General features: G+C 38.9%; 1 protein-coding gene across 3 annotated transcripts in view; it reads left to right on the forward strand.

The window, feature by feature from the left end:
- Positions 1-14,894, forward strand: part of trpm7 (transient receptor potential cation channel, subfamily M, member 7) — a 67,782-nt gene that overhangs the window by 4,544 nt on the left and 48,344 nt on the right. The window contains exons 1-8 of one of the 3 annotated variants that reach the window (XM_088079789.1): positions 3,599-3,882; positions 4,918-4,997; positions 7,379-7,417; positions 8,339-8,546; positions 9,719-9,932; positions 11,801-11,925; positions 12,139-12,310; positions 14,296-14,470. In XM_088079789.1, coding sequence (XP_087935915.1) covers positions 3,832-3,882; positions 4,918-4,997; positions 7,379-7,417; positions 8,339-8,546; positions 9,719-9,932; positions 11,801-11,925; positions 12,139-12,310; positions 14,296-14,470 — 1,064 coding nt within the window. In that variant the 5' untranslated portion in view covers positions 3,599-3,831. Of the gene's footprint in view, positions 1-3,598; positions 3,883-4,917; positions 4,998-7,378; positions 7,418-8,338; positions 8,547-9,718; positions 9,933-11,800; positions 11,926-12,138; positions 12,311-14,295; positions 14,471-14,894 lie in introns of those variants that run through there. The other 2 variants (XM_088079797.1, XM_088079804.1) reach the window with 2 other exon arrangements.

Raw genomic sequence — 14,894 nt, forward strand, 5'->3', positions numbered from 1 at the left:
GCGTCCATGCTTATAGCCATATACCAGTGCCTCAGATGTGATTGTTGTCAGAAAAATCTATAATAATAATCAAATATTTATCAGAAATGTGAGGCAGTTGGACAATTTTGTTGCTTAACATTATTTAATTTTTAAATACTAACTCCAAACCTTATTGCTTCAAACCCAAACCTTATTTCTCTGAGAAACTCTCTTCTCTTTGACTAGTGCTGACACCAAAGTGCTGACCCCATATCCTCCACTTTCTAAATGGGTAATAGAATTGCCAAGCCAGATGTTATCTCAGCCCGTATTACGTCATGCAGGGCCAGAGGAATGATGGGTCGACCAGCCAGCCTTGTTACATTGTTGGGAAAAAGAAGAAGGAGGGGGAAGGAAGAGCTTAGTTGGCAAGGTTGCTGTGAATGTGTGTGTGTGCGTGTGTGTGCACGCACATTTGTGTGAGTTTTGGAAGATAGACGGAGAAAGCGACAGTATGTGATCAGATATGTGTCTCCCATACAAAAATATTCACTTCCATGTCTGTTTTTTTGCAGATGAATATGACCACACACACACACACACACACACACACACACACACACACACACACACACACACACACACACACACACACACACACACACACATGGTTGTCCATAAACAAAAGTCAGCAGCCTACATTGTTGAACCCAGAGGGATGGAAAGGTGCTGGGTTATATTTCCTACAGGAACAAAGTAATCATAAAAGCTGGAGCTCTGAGAGGAAGAGGGAGGGAGCGAGGAAGTGGGAGAGTGAGAGTGTGTGTGTGTGATTTTGGCAGTGGCTCTGATGTGTTCGAGTCTTTTGTTGCCTGACATTCTCAGGTACCATGGTTACAGGTTAGTGGAGTACAGTCCTGCTTCATCTGTCTCATTAACACGTTGTTAGATCAAGATGTCTCCAGCGTTGTTGTTAAAAGCATTCTTCCACAGCACAGACACTGATTAGGTCATTGGAGGCGCTGAGGAGTCAGTGACCGGCAGTATGTACAAGGCAGTAGAGCTTTGATTCTCTGCTCGGACCCGATTAGGCCTGACGCGACCTGGGCTTCCCGCAGACTTGAATGGGGTCAGGTTCTTGTCAAATTAACGTTTATTTGTTTAATTTTTTTGAAAATAAACTGTTGTGAATTGTCTCATTCTTAAATGGCACTTTGGCAGGAGTTTTAATGGACTGAATCACGAGGGAAAGAGAGAGAAAGAGGGTGGAGAGAGAGGGAAAGTGACAAACATGTAGAGGAGAGAGCGAGAGAGAGCGAGAGCGCAGGCGAGAGAGGGATGGAAAAGGAGAGGGAGAGAGAGAAAGAGGGGCTGCAAGGCGATTTGGTTGTCAGTTTTTGCTTCTCCCTCCCCAGCAGTAGAAGAGATGTGCATAACACGCAGTGGAGAATGGTGATCTACGCACTGCATTGCCATCGCCGTGCATACTAGATGCACCAAGGGGTGCTGCCTGCTTTTCAGAACCTGTCACACACAAGATGACAGACTAACAGAAGGAAGAGGAGAAGGAGAAGTGGTGCGAGGAAACACTCCACCCTTAGATTGTATTGCATGTTTTAATATTAAGAAAATATTTATTTTAAAATATATTAAATGTAATATACTATAAGCCTATTTTTACAGTACAAATTCAGGTTCTTAATTGGACTCAGGCCCGAAACTGCTGCTGTGAGTTGGGCACGGGTCAGGCTTGGACAGAAACTGCAGGTTCATGCAGAGTCGGGCCTGATTTTTTGGGCCTACAAGAGCTCAGAGCTCTACAAGGCAGTGCGTGATAATGACATCACATCAACAACATAACTCACAAATGTTAAACAGGCTACAGAGTAAAATTAATGAACACATTTGCAGCTCATAAGATTGGTAGCTAAGGGTAATTAAGGTAAGAATCAAGCAACAAGTATTGCTATCAGCACACGCTAATTGGCACTCCACAATCAAACCTACCACTTAACATTACTGGATGAAGCATCGTTGTCCTGCTTTGACACGGGCTGGATCCTAATAACATGCTTTATACCAGTAAAGTTAACACTAAAAATCTTCATACTTTATTGTTGACTGTAATGACAGTATAGAAATCAATGTAATGTACCACTTTTGGGGTTGACAGGAAATGATCATTACAAGAGGTGCAGACACAATGCAATTCAATCCAATTTCGAATACAGAACCTTAAAGGAATAGTTTAAGATCATTAGCCATATCGCAATAAATGTAACATTTCAGACGTCAACTGCTAGCAAGAATTTCACAAAACAGTTTTTGGTCTAATAATTTGAACACAGCGAATAACATTATTTGTTAACATGGAACTAATGTTGAACGACGGTTGTATGATATCAGAATTGGTCATTGTCAAGTGGTTTCAGCTACAAAACTGTATAATATTCAAAACTGTGCAATATGCAATACTGACTTGAAGCCCTCTACACTTTTCAGTTTGCCTTTGTTAATTTTGATTGCTAGAATCAAAGCAAAACTTGTTTAATGTATTTGTAGTAGAAAAAAAATTAAAATAATAAATTGAGTTTGGTGTGAAAAATCTGAGATTTTACTTTTAGGGCATATCACCCAGCCGTAGCTAAAACCTTACTATTTAAAATGTATAGGGTTTGGTAAACCCAAAAAACCCATCTGTTTTCATTCCTTTAAGGGTCATTGTAACAGATAATAATACCAGCAGTGTGTAGTACCATATACCTACATAAATGTGATATTTTCTGTTATTGTTTTGTGAAAATCTCATACCTTGCAACCCTAGAGCAGTGTGCAAATGCATGCACTTGCCAAGGTGCACTACTTGTTACCAAGAGTTTTACTTAGTAACGTTTTAGGAAAAATGCATGTGACTGGGAAATAAAGCGCATGCATACGATGGATTACAATGCACGAGTTGACATGTAGGCCAACAAGAAAAACTTAAATAGTTTTCTTCACAAATTCAATATAACATGGTGTGAGTAATTGATATACAAATGACCACTTTAATGGGTGAGGTATTTCTTAAAAGCAACCTTTGTTGACATTTGCCACGTGTGTTTGATGTCATTATTCCCTCAATTTATACACTGTTTCCACTAGAACTCTGAGAAGAAACAAGTGTAATCTATCAGGGTTATTTTGTGTGGACACACCCAGTGTACAAATTTCCCATACAGGAGAGTCAATATGAACATCAAAACCACTGCCATACGTAGGTATGTGAAGCCATGTTTTGGGTCAGTTTTACTTTAGTTAAATACAAAAAGTACACAGGATTAACATTAGTTTGCTGCTCTCGATTTGATCTGGATTACGTTTGTTTTAGTGCTGCTCTCTTGAAAATGAGTTCAAAATAAAGGAGGCCGCTTAAAGTGTTAGGGCAGGGCCTGTGTTGTTTGGAGAGGTTTTGTGTGCATGAATCACAGTTGGTGGTGTGTCCTCAGTAGGCAACTAAGGTATATATCATTGAGGCCTCTGCCCATCCACTAATCCTCTCCCACACCCCCGCCTCCCTCGTCTTTCTCCCCAGCCTAAGTATAATATCTAGTTGGTCTCAGACACATTCATCTGCCCCCTGAGTGGCTTCTTACAGATTAACCGTGGATGGAGTTTGAAAGCTGCAACCTCTCAGTGATCACTCAGCTTTTAACTCGGGCCGGATCTGTATGGTAACAGCATCGCTGTAGACTTTGAGACCTGTATGGAAATTTCTCTTGAGAGACGAAGACGGAGAGAAGTAAAGTGATTTTGTCGCTGATGATCCAGAGCTCAGGGGAGGCTGTGGTGACTGTGGTTTGTCCAGGAGATGCATGAAGGAGCCTTGGCATGTTCCTGTACAAAGCCCTTAAACACAGAGATGAAGAGGAGTACATCCAGGTACACACTCAGTGGCTCAGTGTCACTGGTCAAGCGGCTGGCTGACCGGTTTGTTTAGATGTTTCTGTAAAACCGCCATTTGTTGTCGGCAGCATAGAACCTGAGGCACTATGGATGGGACTCTTGCACCAGAGATAAGCAGCTTTTGGGAAAGATAGATTAATTGACTGAAGTTTAGACATAGAGCTTTGGCGGAGGGGCACAACTACTTTATGTTAAGTCACTTCTGTTTCTACACAGTATATGTGCAACTAAATAGAAACATTTACTGCTGAGGATCATTTGCTCCAGCAGAAAATGACTTGCTGGTAACTGCCTGGTTAGCAACATTTCCATCCCAGGTTGTTGAAATACTATTGTTTGAGTTTCAGAAATAGTTGAAACGCTTTGGTGTAAAGCAGGTGACGGTGCTTGCAGGTTTCCCTCTTTGTGCTGGGAAGGATTAATGGTGCTAATCGCTCTGAGCTGTACTGGGGGAACAATAAGGCATGTGGCATTTAATTGAAAATTCCTGCGATATAAATCCTTGTTTTAAAGGAATAGTGATACAGAATGAGATAGTTTTATTGCAGTTTGGTAGGCACTTGTGGCTGGTGTGCCTCCTGAACTCAAGTTGTCCTAATTTTGTATAGTAAATTTGTATTTTTTTATTTATTAAAACATCTAATCTCTTTTATTTTCATAGAGTAAATCCTGGATTAAAGGGTTATAAGCCCCCTTTTAGGATGTTCTGTTATTTTCTGAGAAAATTTCTCTAACTAAAGTAAAACAGACAGCTTACCACTTTTGATTCATCCCCGTGTTCTTTTTTCCTTGTCTTTGAGAAACTACAGTGGATATAATGTCAACATTGTTTGTACAAGCACTCAATAAATTGCTACACAGAGAAGCATTGTTTTCCACATCCACAGGGGACAGTTTTCTTAGCAGCTTGAATTCTTTAAATGCAAACATAATAAAGCCATAAACACAAACCAGGAACATCAACTGCTGTCCGCTGCTTGCAACATGCATCTGTTTCTCTTTTGTTTACAGTCCCAGAAACCCTGGATAGAAAGCACTTTCACCAAGCGGGAATGTGTCTACATACTTCCAGTGTCAAAGGACCCCCACAGGTATGTGCTGAGACGTACTGTAGTGTGCCTTGTGGTGATTGCCATGGAAACGGTGTAATTGCATGGTGTGTGTTAAAGAAGGCCCAAACCCTAACCACTACTCTCCAAGGAGTAAATGAGTCTGTTTCCACATAATTTTGATGTTTATGTCTGTCACTATTATTACAGTGTTAAGTGAGGGGGGAAGACCAGTGATGAACCTGTGCATCAGCTTCTTAGGGAAGGATTTTTTTTTGTTTATTTGGGTATTCATAACAGGGCCATACATTCATGACACTATCATGAAAAAGTTTAAGTATAAGTTTAAGACAAAGAATGACAATATTTTAACACAGATTCAGTTTTTTGAGTGTCCTGAAGTTTGTTAATTATATCAATCATAGTGTTAGTCTCAGAACAGTTAAAAGGACAACTCGCAAAACAACTGGTAATATTTCAACTCCTTTAAGTGTAATACATTTCACGCTTCAAAGGTGGTCACTCCCTTTTCCACTTATTCATTCTAGCCTTTCTCGCTAAAACATACACAATAAAACTGTCTATAACTGGCATTTATTTGCTTTATGTAATGTGGCATCTGTCATTCCTATCAATGAATCCAGCTTCATTTTGGCAGCTTGAGCTTCGGACAAAAATTCAGATATATTCCTCTAAAATGGCTGAATTTCTGGGCATGATTATAGAGAGTGGAACAAAGTGCCCTGATATGCTTTTCATTTATTACAGGTACGACATACCTCAAGGTATCTTGTGTAATCTGTATTTTGTACAATGAGGTCTATGGATAACCTTCAACTGGTTTAATATGTGTCTAACATTTATAGAGCATTTATTAATATTGCCAAGAAACTCCTCCCAAACTTCCTGTTATTTTGTTAGAGAATTCTCTCTCCCATACCTTTATGATATTATTTGTGCTCATATAACCTTTTTTGCCATTGTAATACAATGAAAGGAGGTTGGTTCTCTGGTTTTCATGGGCTGGTTCCTTCAATGACTGAATAAAGGTCTTTTCAAATTCATGGATGTACCTCCTAGTGAACGCCTTGACTTGTAAGTAAATGAAGAAGTCAGAGGAGAATATTTCATACCTCTGCCGACTTTGAGTAAATGACCCGAAATTGTTGTCAAAAACCTGTATGGTGACCTGACCTCTCTGTTTCAATTGAGTGAAAAACCTATTCTAGGCTGTTTTGAGTTATATAGTATCAAACAATTTTGTTTTTTGTTGGTAGCCTGTGTATGTTAAAGGTTTCCAGCATGTTTAATAAAAGTGGAATTAATTGTCTTTGGTTTAGCTAAATATTTAAGTATATTGTTGGCATATAGCCCAGATTTGTTGGGGTCGTCCTGCAGTAATGATGGAGATTATCTCCGTGTTCTGCCTTATACTGGTGGCATGTTGTAACACAGCTATTGCAAATAAATAAGGGAACAGAGGGCATCCCTGGTCCCATGGTGTAATGCAAAAAGAGTTGACAATGCCTGATTGTAAAGGGATGGATTCTTTATTTACTAATTTACTATCAGTCTGCTATTTTGGAAGTTTGAATTTCATCATTTGGATGACTTATTAGATCTAATGAAATCTGGATGTCATTTTAATAACTTATTTTCCTGTGTACTGTTATGTAAAAAAAAAAAAACCCTGATGATTTATTGTGTGTGTAATGTGAAGTGGGATTTTCCTGCAGACTTACTGGAATCTTACAAGGCAGTGTTAAAATTGTTTGGAAGGCCTCTTATTGGTCTGGCATGCAGCCCATCCATTCACAATGTACCATGTGCATGAGAGGCACACACGGAATAGCTCAATTAAAGTTACAGCAGCTGGTTTAAAAGTCATAGAAACAGACAATGAAATAAAATGTAGAATTCTGCTTTTTCCCACTGTCATGTGTATTTACTATTTAACCACCTCCTTTGTGTGTAAGCCATTTCTGTTTTTAGTTATACTTTCAAGAGGTTGTATTCCGTTTTTTCGTCTCGTGAACTCGCAATGATACTGGGTTACTCTTTTCTTTGTGTTTTCTTTTGCATCAATAATTTGCTAAGTACGTGCTGCTGCTGCTCGAAGATGTTTCAGTGGTGTTAGGGGACATAGGCCCACTTAATGTTGGGCCAAAGGCCTGCATGTGAGTGTGATCAAAGTGAGAGTCCCCTTGGCAGGTTTCACAATGCTCTCTTGGGTAAAGGCCAATGTAACTGGGCTGCCTGCCCAGCAGACAGATAACCTTCCTTAATGTCCTCACACTTTGACTACCAAGAGCTTCATTCTCACTAGGAGAGATCCCACCATTTTTAGTGTCTTTGTAAATATACTGTTAGTAGTTCGTATTTATTTCAATTGAAATCAGTAATTGCTGTGAAATTCCTTCCAGATGCCTTCCAGGATGCCAGATTTGCCAACAGCTAGTACGGTAAGTATTTGTTTGGTCTTTGTTCCCCTCGGTCTTTGTTACCTGACAGGATTATCCTAAGAGAATACAGTTACTTTACAGCAGAAAAGGCCTGCAGGCAAATTCTTTTACAGTGTAATTCCACTGAAGAGTAGCTCAGGAAACCATTAACCTGCAGGCTTTATGTGTCAGGATACTCATTCTCACCTAAGGCGTAAAGGAGGTGTAAAACAATGTTAATAATGATACATTGGTTAGGCACATTAAAGGAAGAATTCTTCTAAGTCTGTCAAACCTTGTCACCATGGTTGTTTGTTTGGATGAAAGTTTTATTTTGTTCTGTATATTGTAGTGTTGGAATATATTATGAGGAGGAAAATCAGGATTTGGATGTTTTGGATGTTAATGTTGAGCCCCCAAGCGCATGTCACATCTGTAGTTTGTGGTGATGGGGGGAAAAAAAACTTTTTCAAATTCTTAGCAATTCTTGAAAGAATTTCACAGAGAGGTTGACAAGAACCATGTTCTCATTTCAAGCAAGTGACTGTCGATTTTGTCAGCTGAAATAAGAACAATTACTAGCTGATTAAACTAAAGTTAGGTTGATGAGTTGGCTGAAAATGTCATCTCCAATTGACTTTTTGATGTTTTCAGTGGAGAACCATGTAAAATGGTAAATTATGATCTGTACTTGATGGCTACATACGTGACAGTGTAGTAATAGACAAGCTAGAGCTGCATGTCCCAGACAAAAAGTTATTTTTGATCAATTTCCCCTCAATATTCCCTATACTACAGCTATTATAAATGCATCATAATTTAACTGTGTTATTGTAAGTATTCTATTTTATGTTCTGTGTTCTTCAACATTACAGCTACTAAGCGTAGAATTAAACATGGGTATTATTTTATCAATTAAAAGTGATTTTGTTCACCTTCAAGATGCTGCTGTGGGCGGCTGGTGCGGCAGCATGTTGGCTTTACAGCCAGCTTGGCCACGAAGTACTCGGACGTGAAGTTGGGTGAAAACCCCAACCTGTCCATGCCAGAGCTGGAGGAGTGGTCGGTGGAAAAACACACAGAGGCGAGCCCCACTGACGCCTATGGTGTCATCAATTTCCAGGGAGGGTCTCACTCGTACAGAGCCAAGGTGAGGGCAAATTCTTCTCTGCTGGAGGGTATGCTGTTCACGTCAAAAGACAGCATATGAGTCTTTTGTCTAGCAACAACTGTGATTATGGATTGTAGAAACATGGTCTTACACAGCATTTTAAGGTGTTTTCTTCAATGTAGATGTATGCAGTGCAGTCCCATTGTCAACATTTATTTATATACATTTATGCCTGTTTATAATTGGCAGGATTTCTCAAATTACTTCAAAAATCATAAATAAAAATAAGTTGGTATGCCATGGCTAACCAACTAACAAAAAAATAGAAAAAGGAAAATGAAAGGATCATGATAGAATCTATCCGAACTCTTTATTACTGGTTATTATTAATTATAGATAGATAGATAGATAGATAGATAGATAGATAGATAGATAGATAGATAGATAGATAGATAGATAGATAGATAGATAGATATATAGATACTTAATTGATCCTCGCAGGGAAATTCATGTATCCAGCAGCTCAAAAAACACATAACAGGTAATAAAAAAAATAAAATCAGAGATTATAAAACAAAACAAAACAAAACAAAACACAAGAACAAGTTAAGAGCAGAATACATCATAAAAAGCAGCACAATTATTGCACTCGACCCAGTGCTGATGGGGATGGGGGGCTTCTGGAGTGGTTATAATCTAGTGATCTGATGATGAATTGACCAATCAATTAATAACAGGGTTCTCACGAGAAACCTGGAAAAGTAAATGGATTTCTAAATCTAATTTTCCAAGCTGCAGATGTCGTAGTATAAATAAAATCCTTTAAATTGTGGAAAAATCATGGATTTTATTTTGTTAAATGGAATTATTACATTAATCTTCAGTAGATAACCTTTAATGTAATTGAACATGACAACAAATTCAACAACAACAACAGCTTTTTAGCCGATGTAGCTCAAATATGTGTCCAAATGGATGTTTTGTTTACTATATACATAAATTATATTTCTGTCCAGAAACGTATAGTTGTAATTGGTCAGGTAAATTTTATTATGGCTCCTTCAAAAGTCATGGAAAAGTTTAGAATTTCTCCCATTGTAGTATTTTTTCAGCCAAACATTTGCTGGATCCATCTTCTTAGATGTGATGTTAAGCTGTTTTATGTGCTCATGTGAATGTGCTTTTCCTGTGTCTGTGCAAAACGTGGGCAGTATGTGCGTTTGTCCCACGACTCACGGCCAGAGAGCATCCTGCGGCTGATGCTGAAGGAGTGGCATATGGAGCTTCCTAAGATCCTCATCTCTGTCCATGGAGGAGTTCAGAACTTTGAGCTGCACCCACGCATCAAGCAAGTGGTGGGCAAGGGCCTCATCAAGGCTGCGGTCACCACCGGGGCCTGGATCCTCACCGGAGGGGTCAACACAGGTTTGTTGTCAGAGAAATATTTTAGTTGTGACTGACAAAAAACAAACAAACAAACAAGAAAGGGATACATATTAGGGTCTTGGGAAAATAATGCAGCAAACAGAGAATGCTAAACTGCCTTCTGAATGTAATTAAGAATTGGTATCATTGTCATTGAATAGATATAGCAGCTGAATAACTCTTACTTTCCGCCTTGGCTTCTTTACATATTCTCTAAATGAACACATATATTGTACTCAGACCTGCACAAACACACAGCCACCATCAGTGTGTGATGCGCTGATGTAGCAGAAGTTGTAATACTGGGCTCTAAGCGTGTCATTTGGCTGTGTGTCGTGGCCGAGGTGTGTCTGCAGCCACAGCGCGATGTTAAGATGGTGTGGTCTGATCATAGTGTTTAAATCATTACTCACAGGGTCAATTACCCAGACCAGTGATTACTTTTAATGCTTCTGGCACCCTGACCAGTTGGGATGGTCTCCTGCATCACAAATTACTGCTGAATCCATGAGATCCATTAGCTGAGGATTGTGGTTCACAAACAACCCAAAGACTAATGTCCTTGTTGTGGACTTGCCCTTCATGCGGCATTTTGGTCACAGAAGCTTGGATGTTTTTGCTATTATCTTTTCACATGCATGGATAATGGCATCGACACTAACTAGTGCACTTTTACTGGTCACTTATACTGGTTTATATGGAAATATATGCATGTTAAGGGGAATTTTAAGTGAGGTATGGCCAAAGAGAAAGGGCCACTAAAACGCTGAGGTTGTTATTCTAACTGTCTGACAACATTATGGAAAGGATCCCTACAGAAATTGGCCTTTTTTGTTAAAACAGAGGTGAGGGACTCAAGTCAAATGACTTGCCTTCAGTCAGGCTAACATCACAAATTTTAGGACTTGAGACTTGCTGGAATAACACTGAGAAAGACTCAGCTTGACTTTGGCATGGTATTTATGATTTAGACTTCAGACAGATTAATTGAAATGACTTTTTTTTTATATTTGCATTTTGCTAGACATTGCAAGGTTACATTTTGTTTTTGAAACATGATTGGGCGACTACTACTGCAGTGCATGCAAACCTGGCAACCAACGAGACACAGGCCAATGCACGAGGCAGCTATCGTGGAGGGGGCTAGTCGAAAAAATAATAGATTTTGGATTCAAGGATTATGTTGTCAATGATGGTAGTAAAAAGAGAACAGTCAAATTCAACATCGTGACACGAGCACTACAACGTCCAACTCACTTTGTCTTTTTAAGAACTTGTTAGCTTATTTAATCATCATAATTTCGTATGACTTGTCTTGTGAGTTTCTTAACCCAGAGCAATTATTTGACATTTCTCGCTTGACTTACAGCAGAGACTCGACTTGACTTGCTGATTCTTACCACAGTTACTTGAGACTTAAAACGTTAAGACTTGAGACACTGCTTGTTACTTGCACATGTGTGACTTAGCCCCACTTCTACTTGAAAGCCCCCAAAGCAACCAGACGCCATTTAAATATATCATCATACAACACACTTAATTCCAAAACATTAAAAAAAGACAAAATATAACCCACAAAAACTGTCTTGGTTCATCTTTCCACTGTTCAGCAATCACCAACGCTGGTTCGGTCAAATTAAACCCTTACTTTCTCACTTAAATAAAAACATGCTGGCTCTATAACACGCTATCTCCCCCCAACCCCCTCAACCCCCTCCCCACCCCCTGCTTATGTGATTACCAACCTCCCTTTTGCTCCTTGTCCAATAATTTAAAAAAAATCAACAACAATGTTTTCAATAAAAACCCTACACTCTTGTAGTGACAAAATAAAAGTTTACTGATTGTTTGATATGTTCTTCCTAAAGGTGTGGCAAAGCATGTGGGAGATGCTCTTAAAGAGCACTGTTCAAGATCATCAAAGAAAATTTGCACTATTGGGATTGCACCCTGGGGAGTCATTGAGAACAGGAACGATCTCATCGGCAGAGACGTAAGATGCGACTCTTACTATCTCATTTGTTCAAGATCATCACTTGATACTTTGAGTGCTGAGATACCTGATAACCTCGATGTCTGTTTAATGTTGATGACCGCATGATTGAGTCATAGTGCGATTGTTTTGCTAAAGCACAGAATACTTTATTCTTTTTTCCCTCACTATCTTATCCTTTTCCAACACTGCCTTCTTATTTCCACACTGCAGATTATTGCTCCATATCAGACGCTGCTGAATCCTCTCAGCAAACTAAATGTTCTCAACAATCTGCATTCCCATTTCCTCCTGGTGGATGATGGGACAGTGGGCAAATACGGTGCTGAGGTTAAACTGCGGCGGGACCTGGAGAAGCACATCAACCTCCAAAGAATACACGCACGTAAGAAAAACCAAAACTTCAGTCCCACAGTTTCCATTACTTAAACTTTGACAAAGAAGAGATTGTTCAGGATCACTTTAGATCTGTAAAAGTTGTCTGGGGCTCTGCTTCTGAGATAATCCAGTGATACTGTTTGCGTATCTGGAGAGCCAAAAATGTAGTTGTGCATCAGAAAGATTCACCTCCACAAATCCTCCAGCGCCTCAAATCTGAGCTAATAAAGTGCCCTCCTTCTTACAAGGAAAAAACAATCTACTTTTGTGCTTTCTCTTTTACTTGCTCATGATGATCGATAAACATAAAAAAAAAAATTCCTGAAAATTTCCCCAATGCTCAGAAGTGGCTACCACAAACTGGCATTGAACTCTTGCACTCCTTTCATTTTGACTACACATCATCTGCATCATTGACAACAGACGAGGAAATTATTATTATTATTATTATTATTATTATTATTATTATTATTATTATTATTATTATTATTATTATTATTATTATTATTATTATATTCATTATTATTTATCACTAAAAATGCAAATTCTAGTGTGCGTCTATAGTTCCCTTGAATTAAAATGCCTGCTTCTCTCCAGCTTATCTTTTTCCTCATCAAGACAGTCAGTGAGCTGGTGGAGAATGTGCATCTACATAAACACACAGCTCACAAGCAACCTTTTTATGCCTTTTTCAGAAGTGAGATTTCACTGAAGGAGCATAAAATTAACATCAAATGACTCCAAAAAGCATCTCATAATCATTAAACCAAAGCAGAATAGTTATTTAGTGATTTTTTTTATTTGTGACATTTTCTGCTGGCTGTTAAGTGTTACTGGACAAATTAGGGCTTGTTGAAAGATTGATTATCTTCCAGAAAAAGAAAAAAAAAAACAAATTATCTGCCTGTTTTATGCATTAAGCTGGTTAACACTGCAGTGAAATGACATTTCCTGGAAATAACTGATTAGCAATATGAAGCATCAGATAAGCTGTTTAGTTGTTTAAGACTTAACAATCTAACATTTCTGAAAGCCATACATCACATTTTTTTTAATCAAGTTATGATAAATCCAAAATAATAATTTGTATAACACTGTCATCAGTGAAGTATTATGTTCAGTTGGGCTGAATTATGTACAGGAATTATAACTAGTTCAACTTGAGACAGATTGGAGGGAACAACCAACACATGGACTGATTATTTAGCATTATATTAACTATGTTAGACAGTACAGTACATACCCTTCAGATGGGTCTACACTGCAAGGTGTAATCATTTAAAAGTCAGTTTTGCCTGATGAAAACAAAGTGATAACAGTGAGCTGGTTATTATCTTCACTGCCTCTCACAAACTGTCACTTGGGTGGAGCTGTGTTAGGTGAATGAGATTGGAGCTGAAGGCAGGCAAATTTATTATACAGCAGAGTGCTTTGCATGTTACAAAGGTAAAAGCACAAGAAGCAAAGGATAAAAACAATAAAACCAATAAAATAGGCAAAATAGCACAGAGTAAAACAGTAAAACAAAGTAAAGATTAATTTGATTTAAAAGAAAATTTAATTTAATTAATAATTTTAAAAACATTGGTAAACAGGTCGCTCTTTTGCTTGAATTTAAAATGAGTCGGCTTTGTGTCAAGTCTCAGTTCTTCTGGTAATTTCTTCCACATTTGAACTACAAAGAAGCTGAAGGCAGCTTCACCATGTTTAGTTTTGACTCTGGAAACAACCATTAATCCAAAACCAGTCAACCTGAAAGGTCTGCAAGGCTCAGACTGCGTCAGGAAATCTGATAATTATCTTGAACCAAACTGTTCGGGGATTTATGGGAAAGAAATAAATTGTTGTCATTGATTCTGTGAGAACCTGTGAACTTATGAAGTGATCTGAAAACTGGAGTAATATTTTGAGCTCTTTGGTTTTGCTCTCCTGAAGGGAAAAATGTAACCCAAACCAAGACTTTAAGCTCGGTCTTTATCTTCTTTGTCGTAGGAATTGGTCAGGGTGTTCCTGTTGTGGCTCTGATCTTTGAGGGGGGTCCCAATGTGATCCTCACTGTGCTGGAGTACCTTCAGGAGAGCCCTCCTGTCCCTGTGGTGGTGTGTGAGGGGACTGGCCGTGCTGCTGACATTCTTGCCTACATCCACAAGCAGACCGAGGAGGGAGGGTAGGACACACCCCCACACACACAACCAAAGGACAGACACGGGTGGGCGGGGGAAAGACGGCTGCGGTTGCCGTGCCACAGCTAACTCTGTCTGTAAACTGTTTTACTGATGCCCCCACAGAGAATGAATGAAAATCAAGGTTTCAGCAAGTGCTTCATTAAATATTAAGATTTATGTTTAAAAATAGTTGTAAAAGTTTGAGGATTAGTGATGAATCATTTACTGTGTTGTAGACGGTGATGTTCCTTTTTTTTGCAGTTCCTTTGATGGCAGCATTGTTGGTGACACTTATCTATTTCTGTCCCAGAAGCATTTTGAACAAGTCAGCCACAGCCCAGTCTGTAATAAAAGAGTTAAAAATAGTTGAACCTGGGACAGAGTGCCATTAAAATCTGCTTACAGGCGTGAATTAGCAAAGAAATT

This window comes from Plectropomus leopardus, chromosome 1, assembly GCF_026936395.1.
Source record: "Plectropomus leopardus strain MGB_pleo_1.0 chromosome 1, ASM2693639v1, whole genome shotgun sequence".
NCBI classification, from domain to species: Eukaryota; Metazoa; Chordata; class Actinopteri; order Perciformes; family Serranidae; genus Plectropomus; species Plectropomus leopardus.